We start from the raw sequence: 17,827 nt of genomic DNA on the forward strand, positions 1-17,827 counted from the left end.
GGGCAATCTGACAAACTCTGAATTTACGAACGCCCAGAGCGCACTCCAGAGTGAATTTACGAACACACCCTTTGTGGCCCTGGTAACTAGTGAAACCAAGATGGCGCGCGACAGATTTTCGGCGACATTGTGATAATGTTCTCTTATCTCAATACAGTTTTCAGTTACCAAAACTAAAATATGTCATGTGAAATAACTCGTTGTCGTTCTTTCTCTCCTAAACTTTGGCAGAGTGGACTACGTTTTGTAGACTTGACATTGTCAAAGGTTTGGAGAGCAAGAACGAATACGAGTTATTTCACACAGTACTTCACAAAGTAAGCGTGTTTGCACAAATACATGTTCGAACGCGCCAAAAGGGTTCATTTTTGGTTGTACGGTCCACCAATAATCATCCCGTACCCTTGTTATCAACCACGCCCACCGATCCTCGCGCTCTGATTTGACGAAGACAAGCCTTGCCTTTCAGGTAGCTAGCTATCTGATGATGATCACAAATTGAATTACAATTCTTGTCAATTTAGGGTTGTTATAAGAGTTTGTAGCTAAATACTTAATATCTTGTAGTGATGTGGGACCTTCAAATTAAACTTTTAGCCACAGAATCCTATTCGAGTTAGCTAAATTAGCTATCTCTGCATAATAGCTAGCTAACTATCGTTAGCTAACTAGCTAACGTTTTTAGCCTACAGTAACGTTAGCCATTATGTCGTTCACAAAAACATACAAATTGGCATCTGCTGATTAGGGAGTTTACTGACACTTGTATGTAATGTAATGGTTTATTTTCTTTACCAATGATGTGATGCCATCATAGGGATACCACAATGTAACTGACAGCTAGCTAGTAGATGGAACAACCATTCATTCCACTAAAACACAGGCCAAGTTAGACTAACACATTTTTTTTGGCCTCAAAAGGAACTGTAAAACTGATGGTGACTGCCTCCATTTACACCTACACCACCCCGCCCCCCTTTGCCCCGCACATTTATTGGCACACCCCCATGGCCATGAAGATCCCCCACACTTTCCCTCCTATTTCCCACACCCACTGCCTCTATCGGGGGCACAGGCTGTGGTGGGCCTTCCTCCTCTCCTCCCTGTCTGTCTTCCTGGGGGGGCTGCTGGCCCTGCTGCTCTGGAAGGTTGCTCACAGAGGGTTCAATAGCATTGGGATTTTCAGACCCCGACGACAGCGCTGGGCACACAGACAGGTGAGGGGAAAAGGTAGAAAGAGAAGATGGAGAGGAAGAGAGTAGGGGGATGACAAAGGCAGAGTTATGTAAGCCTACATCTACAGTGTGACCACATGTCAATCTGGTGTGTACTGTGCCGGCCTATGAACAGTTAGAGTCTTGTTACTGTGATGTTGCAGAGCATTAGTGTGCAGACAGATTTCAATCTGAGGAATGCCTTGAAGGAATGGGCGTTCTCTGTGATATCGGCTCAACATCTGCCTGGCAAAGTCCTAGTAAGTCACAAGACATGCAGGAAGACGACTAATGTTTTTCTTCTTCAGTCCTACTATTGTATTTCTCACGCTTTCCTTCCTCAACAGATGGTGCTGATATTCTGTTTCAACATTGGCTCCATCCTGACCTATATCATCCTCTCTACTGAGTGAGTTGCATCATAATATCATGGTGATGGGATCAAAACAAAGTTTTGTTTGTTCACTAGAAAGGTCCAAGACAAAGAGCCAGAGAGAAACTAAAATGTCTTCTCCCGCTCCTCTCAGCCCAGTAGAGTCCTGCATGAAAGAATACAGCATAGCTTTCCTCATTGATTTGAGCTTCAACATCTGCCACCTTCTGTATTTTGGGCTCAGGGTGAGGCATTTAGCCAATAGGACACATACAAAATAATGTCACACATTTTGGGTTTAGACAAAGCAGTGTGCATTACTCTTGTCTTTCCTGTGTGTCATTGTTCACCAGTTTTTGGCGGCCCAGGATAAGCTGACGGTTTGGGTTGACTTGAGATCCCTGGTGGATTTTTTCACCATTACTCCTTCCATTGTTACCCTGTTTTCCCGTCGAGCCTGGCTGGGTAAGACACTCATACATGGGTCATTCCACAAAGAGTGCCTTTTGCGCCTCTTTGATATTTTAACTATAAATTGTATTTGAACAATATTGCATTTTGAAAGCCTGTTACTGTATATTAAATGAAGTGCCCTTTAATATAGACCACATGGAGAATTCAATTAATCCGATTTTTAAAATATGAATAAAGACCAGAGGAGGCTGGTGGGATGAGCGATATGAGGACAGGCTCATTGTAATGGCTGGAAAGGAATAATGGAATAGAATCAAACATCTGGTTTCTATATGTTTGATTCCTTTCCATTATTCCAGCCATCACCATTAGCCTGTCCTCCTATAGCTCCTCCCACTAGCTTCCTCTGACATACTTGCTAAAGTGCCAAAATTCAGCATTTTGACCATTCCTGCTGTGCACCCTCTGTCACTTCTAGGAAGATTCAACCCACTTAACCCCAACATTTCTCCAAGTTTTCACCACCGTAAAGCCCTAGTTATTTTGTTGCTTTGAGAAAGTAATTTCTGAAGATTATTATTTATTTAATGTCATTAGTGATTCATTTACATTGGTCCCTCATTTTAAGGTCAACCCTGTTACGTGAACTGAACTCTCGTTTTAATTTGGTGAAATAATTCCTTTTACAATATTTTTTTTCAAAAGAAACATTGAACATGTAATAATCAAAACATAGTGTAAAAGCAGGTGAGCTGGTTCAACTCTTTTTGGCCATTTTGTGGTAAAGTACTGAGTTGGTCGAGCATAACATGTCAATCCAGTTACCCATAGATAGGGTTGATTTTTTTTTTTTAACAATTTCAATTTTTTTGTGAAGCTTGCATTCAATTTCCACTCCCTGCTGCACACAACAAGCTTCCATTCGCCCTGTCACAATGGGATTTATGGCTGATTAATAATGAAATCGGCAATCGGTTACAGTCAACCCTGTAACGTTATTTGGCACTTACGATAGTATTTTTTTAAATTTAACCTCTTGAGATGGGAAATCTTGTTGATATAGGCATTATGACAAAATGTAAAAATTAGGTGAAATCAAACGTCCATTTTTTTTTAAACCAAGTTACACTTCTCTAAAGGCACCGAATTGGTGGAACGACCCACATGCAGTTGGTCTACACACTTATACGCCATCAACGTTATGGGTCATTTAAAGCAACATGGGATGGGATGTTCAAATCTCTCCCAATATTGGTTTTAATAACCAATATAAGCTTTTCATTATTATTTTTTAAATTATTATTATTATTGTATTTTTTCTTCTTCGAACTGAGTGTTGCAAGATTTTGGTAACTTTCCTAAAAGTTAGTGTTGCAAGATTTTGGTAACTTTCCTAAAATTCCCAGGTTTTCCAGAAACCCCAGTTGGAAGATTTACCGGAATTTACTGACATTTTGCAACCCTATAAGCTAATGTCTTATTTTGCATATCTGGCCCAGGTCTGAGGTTCATCAGAGCTCTGCACATACTGGAGTTACCAGTCGTTCTGCAGATTCTCAACGTCTTCAACAGCAACAGGTAATACAGCAACACATACGGTACATCTACATCAAGTTTAAAGTTTTAATGTCACATGCACAAGTACAGTGAAATGTCTTTCTTGCAAGCTCTAATCCCAACAATACAGTAATCAATAACGATGTAATAGTAAAAATAACAAGATACAACAAAAACACACACGATCTATAAATAAGAACATGATAAAGTAAGTAAGAATACTATATACAGTACCAGTACCATATTTACAATGTGCAATTTCCATCAAATGTGCATCAAATAGAGGCCGGAACAGGGATGAAAAGTAAGGATGATGATTCCATTGACTTTCACATTTTCAGCATGTATGAGATACAAGCAATGTGACTTGTTTTAAATGCATGTCTGCCTGTTAATTCAATTGAACTTTCTCTCTCTCTCTCACACATTCTCTCTCTCTCACCACATTCTCTCACTTACATTCTCTCAGTCCCACTCACATTTTCTGTCACTCTGTATTCCCAGCACCACTCTGAAACTCTCCCGCCTGGTTGCCATCCTAACAGGCACGCTGCTGACCTCAGCTGGTTTCATCCACCTGGTGTGTTTGTGTCATTTCCATTCATGTCTTGGTTCTCTCCACACTCTTTACATTCACAGAGAAATAAGCAAACCATTTTGATAGACAGTTGAGGCACTATTGCACTAATCTTGTAAATTTGTGTATTATGATTAATTCAGCTAATACTAAAATGAGTAATTCTGCTAACATTAAAGCTGGAATCCATAGCGGTGAAACTGCCACGTCTGTTTGCGATATTATAACAACAAAGACAATACTTCAACAAAAAAATGATGTTGGACATCATTGAACGCGCAATAGAATAGTAGAGTGTGTACTCTGATTTTTTTTTACCACAATGCTGGATGCTCATCTCCTCCGTTTCATAAACAAAACAATAACAAATGGCCTGGGGAGACCAGTGGCACTGTTTCACCTTATGAGGATCTCAACTTTAACCACTCTCTCTCATGAGACCTGGTCTTGCTGCAGCTGGAAAACTCAGGTGACCCCTGGCTGGACTTCTCCAACCCCCAACCTCTCTACTACTTTGAGTGTGTTTACTTCCTGGTTGTTACCATGTCAACGGTGGGCTATGGTGACGTGGAGTTGAGGACGACCCTGGGACGCCTCTTCGTCATCATCTTCATCTTTATTGGACTGGTAAATCTCATAAGACAGTATTGACTCCCCCCATACAATGTAAAGAGCCTTTAAGCATAGGAAAGTGCTATGGAAATCCAGTCCATGAAAGCTACTGTCTGCTTCCCGAATGGCACCCGATCCCCCCCATATCAGGGATGCGGCCCTTGGCCCCCCTTTTTGTAGGCCTATGGATAAATTTCGAAAAATAAACAAATTAGCTCATGTCAGCTAACATTTTTGGGATTTTGCTTAGGGCACCCAAAAGGCTAGGACTGGCTCTGACTGCGTATCTGGGTATGGTTGTGGGTACGCAGACCCGCAAACTACAGATTTATTTCAAAGTTGCCCATCCCTGCCTTATAAAGTGCACTACCTTGAACAGGGCCCATAGGGTTCTGGTCAAAAGTAGTGCACTTCATAGGGAATATGGTGCCATTTGGGATGGAGTCACTGTCAGTGGTCCATTGAGGATGTGATTTAGATACACATCATGTCTCTGTCTCTCTCTCTCTCTCTCTCTTTCTCTCTTTCTCTCTGTCTCTCTCAGGGTCTGTTTGCCAACTTTGTCCCAGAGGTGGTTCAGATCATCATTAACAGGAAGAGGTTTGATGGAAGCTTCACGGGTGTCTCAGGCAAGACGTGAGTCATCTTACTACAGTTTATCGGAGATGACCAAAATAAAGCAGTTGGTGTAGTAGCAGCTACAAGGTAAATTTTTTTATGTCACACAACATGATAATATACACTGGACCTAAACAAAAACGACGAAATCCTCAGTATATCTGATATAATGCTTCTTAGAATGAGAGAAAGACTATAACATTCTATCTCCACCCATCCATGTTAATGTTCCTCCCTGTGTGTGTGTGTGTGTGTGTGTGTGTGTGTGTGTGTGTGTGTGTGTGTGTGTGTGTGTGTGTGTGTGTGTGTGTGTGTGTGTGTGTGTGTGTGTGTGTGTGTGTGTGTGTGTGTGTGTGTGTGTGTGTGTGTGTGTGTGTGTGTGTGTGCATGCGTGCACGCTAGCCATGTGGTGGTGTGTGGTCACATCACTCTGAGCAGCGCCTCTGCCTTTATGAAAGATTTTCTACATGAGGACAGGGGAGAGGTCGACGTCAAGGTGCTCTTCCTGGGAAAGTGAGTCACAGCGTTACCTTTGAGCCCAACCTGGGCCCCCGTCAAATGTTGTGCACTACATAGGGATTAGGGTCCCGTTTCAGACACTGCTATCTCTGCCTTTGCCAGCTTCCGTCCTAACCAGGAGCTGGAGGCGTTCTTCCTGAGGTGGTTCCTGAAGGTCACCTTCTACCAGGGCTCAGTGATGCAGAGGAGAGACCTGGAGAGAGTGAAGGTACTAGAGCCAAGTACACACTCAGTTTGGATAACGGACGTACAACACATTTGACACAACTGTTTTGATACAACAAGTTAGTCTGCACAAACAATATTCACACACACCAATTGTGGGGACACCAAACAATGGTTTTGTAATCATTTTTGTCCAGACAAACTCTCCGACTTGACTGAGTGTGTAACTGGACATACTACCATCTAGCAATCGGATGCTAACATTAGCGCTTGTACTCCAAGCCAACTGTGCACAGTTGTGGAATCTAGAGCAAGAAGCTAGCTTGTTCCTCCTGGAGCGACTGTTGGCTCTTAGATCTCAGGAAGGTTACACGTCACCACAGTGGCTAGAAGTTACTGGCTAGCCTCTGCTTACCACGTACAACTAGGCCACCAACACAGAGAGGGAGACACGTACACTGGGAAGGGTACAGGAGGGACACAGGGATGCAGAGTAATGATGGTTTAGTGACTGTGGTACATGGTAGTACTGGCTTGATGCTATCCTCTGTGTGTAGATGCATAAAGCAGGAGCTTGCCTGATCATCTGTGACAGGTTCACCTCAGACCAGCATAAGGAGGACGCTGCCAATCTCATGAGGTAGGGAGGGCTCAGGTGCATGCACACATAGCTAGACAAGTACACGCGCGCACACATACACGTTCACCTGCTCTCTAGTTTGCTATCCTTTCTGACACAAAGCTAAATCTAAATAATAAGATAAAACAACATGTTTTAAGAGTGTGTGTGTCCTCTGTCAGGGTGATCTCCATCAAACAGTATTGTCCCAACACCAGGATTATAGTTCAGATGCTGAAGCACAACAGTAAGGTAGGCTGCCAGTCCTCGATGCCTATATACGTCTTACTAACAAGTATGGCTACTGTTGCTGGATGATGTGTCGTGTGTGCGTGTGTGTGCTCCCAAGGCGTTCCTGCAGAACGTGCCTAACTGGGACTGGAGTCGAGGTGATGCAGTGATCTGCCTGGCAGAGCTCAAACTGGGTTTCATGTCTCAGAGCTGCCTGGTGCCTGGCCTCTCCACGCTGTTGACCAACCTGTTCACCATGCAGAGTGAGATCGAGGTATGTCAACAATAAAGTGCACTATTCTGATCCCTTATTAAGTATTTGAATGTATTTCTGAAAGCAGGGTGGGAGAGCAGAGAGGGAGATGGGGGCACAGACAGGCTTGGCCGAGAGACATGACTCCAACCCCTGTCGCCAGGGGACATGTGGTCCGAAGTCAGGAGCTTTAACTGTTATACTAGACTCCATCACAGTGCTGTACTTTTTGTCAGGTATCTCTGTTGCTACTGAATCTCTGTTGCCACTTTGTCTTACAGCAGGATGGAGACACCTGGCAGAACCTGTACAGAGAGGGCCTCTACAATGAGATCTACACAGAGCACCTGTCCCCCTCCTTCATAGGGATGTCCTTCGCTCAGGCCAGCAAGTCAGTTTTTCTGTCCGCTACAGAGAGACATATCAGTGTTCTATTACTACAAACAAACATGATTTCTCTCTCTCTGTCTGCCTGCCTGTCTGCTTGTGTGCCCTTCTGCCTGTCTGCTTGTGTGCCTGTCTGCTTGTGTGCCTGTGTGCCTGTCTGCCTGTGTGCCTGTCTGCTTGTGTGCCTGTGTGCCTGTCTGCCTGTGTGCCTGTCTGCCTGCCTGCCTGTCTGCTTGTGTGCCTGTGTGCCTGTCTGCTTGTGTGCCTGTCTGCTTGTGTGCCTGTCTGCTTGTGTGCCTGTCTGCTTGTGTGCCTGTGTGCCTGTGTATGGGTCAGGCTATGTTTCCTGAAGCTGAGGTTGCTGTTGATTGGGATTGAGTATCAGAGCGGAGACCAAGATTTCAAGTAAGTAACTAGTAGTTGTAGCAGTAGTAGTATTTGTATTTATTAAGGATCTCCACTCTTCCTGTAGTAGTAGTAGTAGCAGCAGTAGTAACAGTAATAGTAGCAGCAGTAGTAACAGTAGTAGTAGCAGCAGTAGTAACAGTAGTAGTAGCAGCAGTAGTAACAGTAGTAGTAGCAGCAGTAGTAACAGTAGTAGTAGCAGCAGTAGTAACAGTAGTAGTAGCAGTAGTATTTGTATTTATTAAGGATCCCCACTCTTCCTGCAGTAGCAGTAGTAGTAGCAGCAGTAGTCGTAGCATAGTAGGAGCGGTAGTAGTAGCAGCAGCAGCAGTAATAGTATTTGTATTTATTAAGGATCCCCACTCTTGCTGTAGTAGCAGGAGCAGTAGAAGTAGTAGTAGTATCAGTAGTATTTGAATTTATTAAGGATCCCCACTCTTCCTGTAGTAGCAGTAGCAGTAGCAGCAGCAGCAAAGATTTTTAGAACTAAACCAAGATCGACCACAGCCTGTTGTTTCCAATGGGATCAAATGAGCCATAGTGGGCAGAACATGCAAGGAGGGGGGTAGAGCCAAGCACGAGCTAGCGACATCCTATTGGCGCGTTCTAGCATTATCTGCATATTTCCGTTAGGGAACACCTACTCAGTGAAGTGCGCGTGTGCAATAACTCAATTTGCCTTTGCAGTTCTTCTAAACAACGCATTTTTAAAAACTTTTGCAAAGGGTAAAGTCTACAAATCTTAGTCCACTGTTCATAACAGATTCTAGTTTTGGGAACAGAAAACTGTATTGAGATCAAATGTTTAATAGATGAGAAAACCTGCAGAATGTTGGCCAAAATCCATCTCGTTCCGTCTTCTCCCACTGCCCGCCAGTGGGCTTCCTCTCACTACCATATTTGGTAGTGAGTGGAAATGCCAAGCAGATCCTTCACATTTATACAGTAAAATATCTGTCTCATTGTTCTATCTGTGGTAGTTGTAGTAGTAGATAGTCATTTTTATAATGCTTACAGGTATTTGATTATTTTACACATTAACAGTAGTGTTGTGGATGGGCTGCCTGTTAAAGTTGTTTTGTTGTTTGTCAGTGTGTTGGTGAATCCTCCCAGTCACATCAAAATAAAGCTGTGGACTCTGGGTTTCCTCATAGCCAGCAATGCCAGTGATGCCAGAAGGTACTGTACCACTCTAATATTAGTTCATAAACTAGAGCCTTGACTCAAATACTTCTGTATGTGGGGAGTATTCATGTTAGTCATTTTTGCGTACCTGTGTGTTTGTCAGGGCGAGTATGTACTGCTCTGTGTGTCACAGAGACATCAAGGATTTGCCCAGGATGAGACCCTGCAGGTGCACTGAGCAGAAAGATGGTACGGCAACAATACAATGACCAAGACAAGCCTTTTTACACTCACAGACCTTTTTAGTACTAACCTCAGTTTCACAAGAGCAAAGCAACTGAGACGGATGTTGAGAGGTGCAGAGAAGGTGCAGTCTCTAACTCTTCCACTAGGGGGAGTCCTCATCCCACTTTTCTCCACTGGGCTGAAAAATCAGGCTTTTCTTTAGGACCTATATTAGCAGAAAGCACCAAGCGCCTCTGTCTGTCCTGTTCGCCTCATTACACATTTTCACACAGAGCAGAGACTCAGAATGGCTGTCTGTCACCCTTCTATGTCTCTTATGAGCCTGTCTGTCACCTATGGGTGTGTCTGACCGGCAAGACTGTCTCTCACCCGTGTGTTTCTCATCTGTGTGTGTGTGTGTGTGTGTGTCCCATCAGTCTCATCTCACACCTCCGCCATGAGTCTAGGCTTCAGACGTCCATCACTGGGAGTTCTGCCCTTCAGGTGAGAAATCACAGCCTTCTACACAGGAATATGTTTGTTTTGAACATGCTGAGACAAATACTTAATTTAAAACTCACCATGATATATCGCACTGTCATTAGTGGAGGCTGCCTGGTGCGGGCAGGCGGGCAGGCTATGTCCTGGACAGCTGAGCACAGTGGAATAGGAGGCTGGGATTGACAGGCTGATTAATGGGCCGGCTCCCCAGCCGCCTCACTCAACCCATTCTGGGCATTAATATTGGGAGATCCTGTCAGAGGACAGAGAGGGAGGACAGAGAGGGAGGACAGGGAAGGAGGACAGGGAGGGAGGACAGAGAGGGAGGAGGAGAGAGGAGGGAGGAGAGAGCACGGTCAGAAGGTGAGTTAGTGAGCAGAATACAGATTAAATAAATTGTAGTGCCCTGCTCTCTCCCTCTTTCTATCTCCGTGTCTCTCTTTCCTCTCTCCCCCCCCCCCATCCCTCTCACTCCTGTCTCCCTCTCTTTATCTCTCTCCGTCTATCCGGTCTCGTCCCCACCCTTTTTATCTGTGATTCCACTACCCTAGTGAATACCTTTAATTTCCCCTTTTGTGCTCTTGACATCCAGAGTTGGTGGACAGTGCTCGTGTGTATAGGTAATGTGTCTGTATGCATGAGTCTCTGTGTGCCTCCCCTGTCTTCTCTCCCTCCACCCTTTTTCCCCCACACTCTCTTGAGGCTTGTGTGTGTGTGTGTGTGTGTGTCCTCTGCTGTAGCCCAGAGGGAGAGACTCTTCGAGAGAGGGAGTGTGTGTGGGAGCAGCAGCAGCAGCAGGAGGAGCAGCAGGAGGAGGTGGGGCTGGACTCTACAGGACTGTTCCACTGGTGCCCACCTGTTCCCCTGAAGGACATCTCACTGGTAAGACTGGGACATGGACAGATAGGCAATTAGGCACTAATGGTGAGCGATTAACATATATTTTTTCTTCCGGTTATTAAACAACTAATTGACCGACGTCGGTTCAATTACTTGAATTCCATTTAGTTTATTTTTTGTGTAAGCCCAACGTGCCGTTTCTCTAGAGAGAAATCAAATAATTCACGAGAGAAATCAAGTCAAGAACTATGTGCGACTCTGGGCTAAAGGGAGTTGTAGTTTTCATTGAGCAAATATTCAACCTAAGTTCAGCGCAGAAACACGTTAATTAACTACAATGACCATAATCCACTGCACCTGTTATTTCTGTCTCGGACACTTTTACGCCTGCTGTGTTTGGTAAGATACACACAGACCGCTTAGACTGCATGAGAGAGGAACGTACACAACACAACAAGAAGAGAGAGAGGGATAGAAACAGTGCTTCTACATCTGCATTGCTTGCGGTTTGGGGTTTTAGGCTGGGTTTCTGTATAGCACTTTGTGACATCTGCTGATGTAAAAAGGGCTTTATAAATACATTTGATTTGATTGATACCTGAAAGTGTGTGTTATCTACTTTGAAGAACTAGCAAAATGATTTCGTCAGACAGCTCTGCAGCATACTTAGGCAGGCTAGACTAGCTAAATAGGATGACTAAAGACAGTACAGTTTGGGGTGCACAGAGATAACGTTGTCTAACTGGCTGCTACTGACTGAGCAGAGATGAAATGATCACTTTAAAAATAATAAAGTCATCAAATAAAATTGTAATTTACCCAACTGAAAATACTATTACTATATTCTGTTGATGTCTACCCAATGTGGATCTGACGGAGACAATGGAATATTTTCTATGTTTTGGCAATTGAATGTTCACTGTATTTGGCTTTGGCTTTGGAATGTACATTTTTCATAATGCATTATTTTTTTTAAAGCCGAAATCAAAAACCGTGATAATTTTCTAAGAATCGAACCGAAACCGAACCCGAACCGTCCTCAAAAAGTACTAATTGCTCAGCACTATTAGGAACACACTCACTGTCTCACACACTGGCACTAGCTTACTTGTACCTAGCCAGCTAGAATACATTCATGTAGTAATAACATAATAAACATCACCAGTCATGCATTTGTGTGTGTCTGTGTGTATCCTCCTCAGACCAGACAGAGTGCCAGTACCCTGGCGCTGCAGGACCACGTGGTGGTGTGTGTCTTTGGGGACGGGGGCTCCAGCCTGCTGGGCCTGGGGGACTTCATGATGCCTCTGAGGGCCAGCAGCCTGACGGCCCCAGAGCTGAGGACGGTCGTGTTCCTGGGAGACCCACACTACTTCAGCAGGGAGTGGCCCAACATACAATACTTCCCCAATATCTACTTCCTGCCTGTGAGTCTCTGGACATGTGGGAATACTCTATAATAGATCTGAAATCTATCCATTATTCTACAGAAACTTGACTTTTTGCTGACATACACGACAGGCATAGGTCCGGATCAGAGGAGGCTGGTGGTATGAGCTATAGGAGGACAGGCTTATTGTAATGGCTGGAATGGAATAAGGGGGGGGGGGTCCATGTGTTTGATGTGCTTGATACCATTCCATTAATTCCATTCCAGTCATTACAATGAGCCTGTCCTCCTGTAGCTTCTCCCACCAGCCTCCACTGGTCAGGATACTCTAATCGCTAGAATACCTAGTAAAGAGACTAACGAGGTAGAAGAGGTGTCTAGGACTATAGAACGTACCACTCCTCTTGCCTTGCCTGATTCCCCCTGTCCCCTCACCCCATCCCTATTCTCATTCCGTCTCCCCCTCCCCACTCTCTCCCCCAGGGCTCTCCTCTGTGTGGGGCAGACCTGCGTGCGTTGAAGTTGGAGCGCTGTGCCATGGTGGTGGTCCTCAGCTCTCTGTCCAGCTCCATCTACATTGAGCCCTCCATGCAGGATAAGGAGACCATCCACTTCTGTGTTAACCTCTACCACATCCGCTTCAGCCCCGAGCCAGGCCCACTCTGCACACTCAGTCACACTCAAAGTCACGGCCACGGACAGGGGCTGGAGCTTGGTCATGGGTTTGGTGGTCATAACCGGGGGCCGAGCCACGGTCAGTGAGAGGGACCAGAGAGGTTCATGGAGAATGTTCAGGGGGCTGGGAGAATATTACTGTTAAATGTTTGTTAGCTGCTTTAATATCCGATTCGTTGGCTTGGCTCGAGGCTGGACTGTCAGTGTGAGAGGAGAGATTGTGTGTGTGTGTGTGTGTGTGTTTATATTGTCTGTGAAGAGTGTGTGTGTCATGTCCGTGGTATGAGCGCCATACAGATTGTGGTCAGACAGACAGACAGACAGACAGGGGCTGAGAGAAAGTCCTGAAGGCTCAGCAGAAGTGTTCCGGGAACGGTGTGAGCGAATGGGGTGTGTGTGTGTGTGTGTGTGTGTGTGTGTGTGTGTGTGTGTGTGTGTGTGTGTGTGTGTGTGTGTGTGTGTGTGTGTGTGTGTGTGTGTGTGTGTGTGTGTGTGTGTGTGTGTGTGTACGTGACAGCCTGCCACAGAAGCTGACAGAAAATAAACATGTTCCAGTAATTAACCTTGACAGGCTCAATGTGTCGCCAACGGCAGAATGTGCTAATGACACAATTAATCCATAATTAAGGCATGCTGTCTCACTGGAGCCATACAGTGGCTGGACCGACCCGCCTGGGCTGCCTATCAATGACTGTTTATCTGTACTACAGGAGTGTGTGTGTGTGTGTGTGTGTGTGTGTGTGTGTGTGTGTGTGTGTGTGTGTGTGTGTGTGTGTGTGCGTGTGCGTGCGTGCGTGCGTGCGTGCGTGCGTGCGTGCGTGCGTGCGTGTTGAGGTTGGGTTATTTTTTGTAGGGGACATTGGTGCATAATGTCCTAGTAATACACACTAATACCTGAAATGTTCACATGTTTAGTGACAAAATAATCACTGTTTTACCAATCATGTTATGCAAATGCTTTTGGGAATCCCATTCTTTTGAGGGTTTTTACCTTAGTTGATTACACTGCTAAAATGACCAAAATGTAAGGTCGAAATGGTATAGATGTGTATCACTGATTTATACTTTTGTAGTTGTCGTGTTCAGTTTGTGCCATTGTAACAGTGTGTGTTATGTGTTGTGTTGTGCAGACACACTAGACTTTTCCCACATCCCTACGATACCCGAGAAGGCTGAGGTCACCCCTGCTCACAGCGCCGGCACCACTGTCCCTCTGCTGGTAGAGCTGGGTATTGTGCCTATTTCACTTCCTAGTGCTTTGCTACATCGAAACAGGGACAGGATTTTTTTTTCTGACGTTCCTGGTCTGGTCACATGGTCAGAGAAAACCAGGAAATACCATGTAGTTATAGGTGAATGGTGACAATTGATAAATTTAAAAAAAAAAAGTACAGTACTATTATTCACAGCGATCCCTGTTTAAACGAAAACTTTTAGACCAATCAGAAACTTTCACTGACCTCTATACTGACTGTACTGTAATTAGACTACTAACTAGTCCCTTTCTCCCCCAGTGAACAGCTCTAACGTGTGCTTTGTGAACGAGGCGGACAGCCAAGAGGACTTCTCCAGCCTGACCCTCACCCAGGCCTTCTCTGTAGGCTCCGTCTTCTCTGTCGACCTACTGGACTCTCTCATGGCAGCCGTGAGTAGACAGAACAGGACACAACGGCCGAGTACTAAGTTGCACCCTATTGCCTATATAGTGCACTATTTTTGATCAGCTCTCCATAGGCATAGCCATAGCCATTTGGAAAGCATTCAATCCATAGCAATAGTAATTAATCAATAGCTGTACTACTTAGTTGCTTATAATAGTGCTATAATTCTTGGCTTGAAAGTATTATTACCATTGGGAAGCATGATACCACTTATGTTTTACTTTATCCATTCTTCTCTTCTCAATGCTATAAGATCATGCATTTGGAGCACCGAAGATGGTGGACGATTGATAGCCTCCCCAAGATAGCTAGCTAACCAGTCAACTAACCTGAAAAACTGCCTGTATATTTTAACAGGGTGGGGGAACTCTATTTCTAGTTATTGGCCTTGGGTAGAACACACAGTGTTACTGTGAGCTGAGGGTTAGCTAACATAACCAATAACTAACCTAATCTAACCTAACCTTACCTCTGAGTGGTTGCCGCTGTCTGTCTGTCTGTCTGTCTGTCTGTCTGTCTGTCTGTCTGTCTGTCTGTCTGTCTGTCTGTCTGTCTGTCTGTCTGTCTGTCTGTCTGTCTGTCTGTCTGTCTGTCTGTCTGTCTGTCTGTCTGTCTGTCTGTCTGTCTGTCGTGTAGACGTACTTCAACGCCAACGTGCCTGGTCTGATCTGTACGCTGGTGACGGGTGGCGACACCCCCTTACTGGAGGCCCAGCTGGCAGAGGACAACCAGCTGCGGGGAGGGGAGATGTCCATGAAGATGTGGGCGCTGCGCCAACGCTCCAAACTGGCACAGCTGGCAGTGCAGGATGAGCCCCTCTGCAGCCTCGCTGTGAGTTTCTACTACAAACACACACAGACATACACTATATATACAAAAGTATGTGGACACCCCTTCAAATTAGTGGATTCGCCGATTTCAACTGCACCCATTGCTGACAGGTGTATAAAATCGAGCACACAGCCATGCAATATCCATAGCCAAACATTGGCAGTAGAATGGCCCATAATGAAGAAGTCAATGACTTTCAACGTGCCACCTTTCCAACAAGTCAGTTTGTCAAATTTATGCCCTGCTAGAGCTGCCCTGGTCAACTGTAAGTGCTGTTATTGTGAAGTGGAAACGTTTAGGAGCAACAACGGCTCAGGCTCGAAGTGATAGGTCACACAAGCTCACACGAGAACGGGACTGCTTCGGTTCATTGTTTGGGCTAGGCCTGTCACCCCCTGATCTGTTTCACCTGTTTGTGCTTGTCTCCACCCCCCACCAGGTACACCCTATTTTTCCCCATTGTCTCCTGTGTATTTATACCTGCATTTTCTGTTTGTCAGTTGGCAGTTCGTCTTGTCTTCTCAGGTCATACCAGCGTGTTTCCTGTTTTTCCTGTTCTCCAGTTTTTGTTTTTTAGTCCGGTTCTGACCTTCTGCCTGTCCTGACCCTGAGCCTGCCTGCCGTCCTGTACCTGCCTGACTCTGACCTGGTTTACAAACCTCTGCCTGCCAATGACCTGCCTTTTGCCGGCCCCCTTTGTTATAATAAATATTCTGAGAACCGTACTATGCGCATCTGGGTCTTATCCTGAGTCGTGATGAGGCCCCTTAGTTCCAGTGAAGGAAAATCTTACCGCTTCAGCATACAATGACATTCTAGACGATTCTGTGCTTCCAACTTTGTGGCAACAGTTTGGGGAAGGCCCTTTCCTGTTTCAGCATGACAATACCCCCGTGCACAAAGCGAGGTCCATACAGAAATGTTTTTTTTTAGATCGGTTTGGAAGAACTTGACTGGCCTGCACAGAGCCCTGACCTCAACCCCATCGAACACCTTTGGGATGAATTTGAACGCTGACTGTGAGCCAAGCATAATCGCCCAACATTAGTGCCCGACCTCACTAATGTTCTTGTGGCTGAATGGAAGCAAGTCCCTGCAGCAATGTTCCAACATCTAGTTTAAAGCCTTCCCAGAAGAGTAGAGGATGTTATAGCAGCAAAGGGGGGACCAACTCCATATTAATGCCCATGATTTTGGAATGAGATGTTCAACGAGCAGGTGTCCACATACTTTTGGTCAGGTAGTATACACCTATATGGACACACACCTATGCTGAGTGTACAAAACATTAGGAACAGTTACTCTGTCTATGACATAGATTGACCAGGTAGATCCAGGTGAAAGCTATGATTCCTTATTGATGTCACTTAAATCCACTTCAATCAGTGTCAATTAAGGAGAGGAGACAGGTTAAAGTAGTATTTTGTAAGCCTTGAGACAATGGAGACATGGATGGTGCATGTGGGACATTCAGAGGGGGAATGACTTGCCTAGTTAAATAAATACACAAAATGGCTAAGACAAAAGATTGCCTTTGAACGGGGGTTTAGTAGTAGAAAGCTCAACCGTTTCCCGTGTGGATCAAGAATGGTGCTCCACTCAAAAGGACATCCAGCCAACGTGACACAACTCTGGGAAGCATTGGAGTCAACATGGGCCAGCATCCCTGTGGAAAGCTTTCGACACCTCGTAGAGTCCATGCCCCGACGAATTGAAGCTGTTCTGAGGGAAAGGGGGGGCAACTCAATATTACGAAGGTGTTCCTAATGCTTTGTACACTCAGTGTATATAGACACATACATACACTAACCCACAGTGCATCGGTTCTAGAAACAGGCCCACCTACACACACGTCCTAGTGATTCCCTATCATCCATATCCTCTGCAGTGTGAGGACTTCAAGGAGTTGTTCTGCCAGGCTCTGGACTCGTTGGAGATCCTGTGTTTTGGGCTGTATCGCCTGCTGGACCCTCCTAACCCCTCCATGAAGAGGTACACTACCTATGCTCTTCCCTCTGCTGTTGGCACACACTTACTGTACCACTGTCTCTGCAGGTTTGTAATCACCAACCCGTCAGCAGAGCTCCCGTTGTTGCCTTCAGACAGAGTCTTCTGCTCCGTACCCTTCCACCAGAGTCACCTGCTCACCCTGAGGAGAGCCAAGAACATCAGCCAACACCTATGAACCTCCCCTACACCCCCGCCCTCCGCTTGGACACCACAAGATCAATTACTCCAAACAGAACACTATCAATTTGATTTATGTAAATCTCTTTATAAAGTCTTTATAAATCTTTATATGGAAATTCTTATTTTTGCTGACACAGTACCCAACCGCACACACTGGGAGTGCCTTGCTCAAGGGCACAATGGTGGTAGTTTAGGAGAGAGATGATTTACAACCTCTATTGTGAGTGTTTCTTCTATACTGTACTGGTTATGAATATCAATGCCATACAGTAGGAGACATGAAAGTGTTTGACAATGGCTATTATTGTTTGCATAGGGTTGGTGACATGTTTTTATAATGTAGCTTTAGGTTGACATGTATGGTTTATTATTCCAATACGGTTATTTTTTTATATATTTTTTTCCTTTATTTAATTAGGCAAGTCAGTTAAGAACAAATTCTTAT

At 44.9% G+C, this 17,827-nt stretch overlaps 1 protein-coding gene across 1 annotated transcript; it reads left to right on the forward strand.

Annotated features, from left to right (window-relative positions):
• The first annotated feature begins 363 nt into the window (after positions 1 to 363).
• On the forward strand, positions 364 to 17,488 carry LOC106585114 (calcium-activated potassium channel subunit alpha-1a). Its single transcript, XM_014170958.3, has 28 exons — positions 364 to 469; positions 922 to 1,217; positions 1,379 to 1,474; positions 1,562 to 1,623; positions 1,742 to 1,832; positions 1,941 to 2,052; positions 3,501 to 3,579; positions 4,063 to 4,138; positions 4,592 to 4,762; positions 5,292 to 5,383; positions 5,768 to 5,878; positions 5,987 to 6,092; positions 6,607 to 6,689; positions 6,851 to 6,920; positions 7,018 to 7,173; positions 7,434 to 7,543; positions 7,876 to 7,944; positions 9,037 to 9,123; positions 9,233 to 9,318; positions 9,732 to 9,798; positions 10,536 to 10,677; positions 11,838 to 12,062; positions 12,509 to 12,779; positions 13,831 to 13,929; positions 14,215 to 14,345; positions 14,998 to 15,192; positions 17,081 to 17,184; positions 17,248 to 17,488. The coding sequence occupies exons 2-28, from the start codon at positions 936 to 938 to the stop codon at positions 17,375 to 17,377; spliced, it is 3,303 nt and encodes a 1,100-aa protein (XP_014026433.1). The 5' UTR covers positions 364 to 469; positions 922 to 935; the 3' UTR covers positions 17,378 to 17,488.
• The last annotated feature ends 339 nt before the right edge of the window (positions 17,489 to 17,827 follow it).

The sequence above is a fragment of the Salmo salar genome, chromosome 24, assembly GCF_965601325.2.
Source record: "Salmo salar chromosome 24, fSalSal1, whole genome shotgun sequence".
Taxonomy (NCBI): Eukaryota; Metazoa; Chordata; class Actinopteri; order Salmoniformes; family Salmonidae; genus Salmo; species Salmo salar.

Bases quoted from the DNA above. Each gene is read 5' to 3' on its own strand.
- LOC106585114 (XM_014170958.3), top strand. From the start codon at position 936: ATGGTGACTGCCTCCATTTACACCTACACCACCCCGCCCCCCTTTGCC. The intron at 9,319-9,731 runs GTACGGCAACAA...GTGTCCCATCAG, and splicing joins GTGCACTGAGCAGAAAGATG to TCTCATCTCACACCTCCGCC. The intron at 17,185-17,247 runs GTACACTACCTA...CTGTCTCTGCAG, and splicing joins CCTAACCCCTCCATGAAGAG to GTTTGTAATCACCAACCCGT.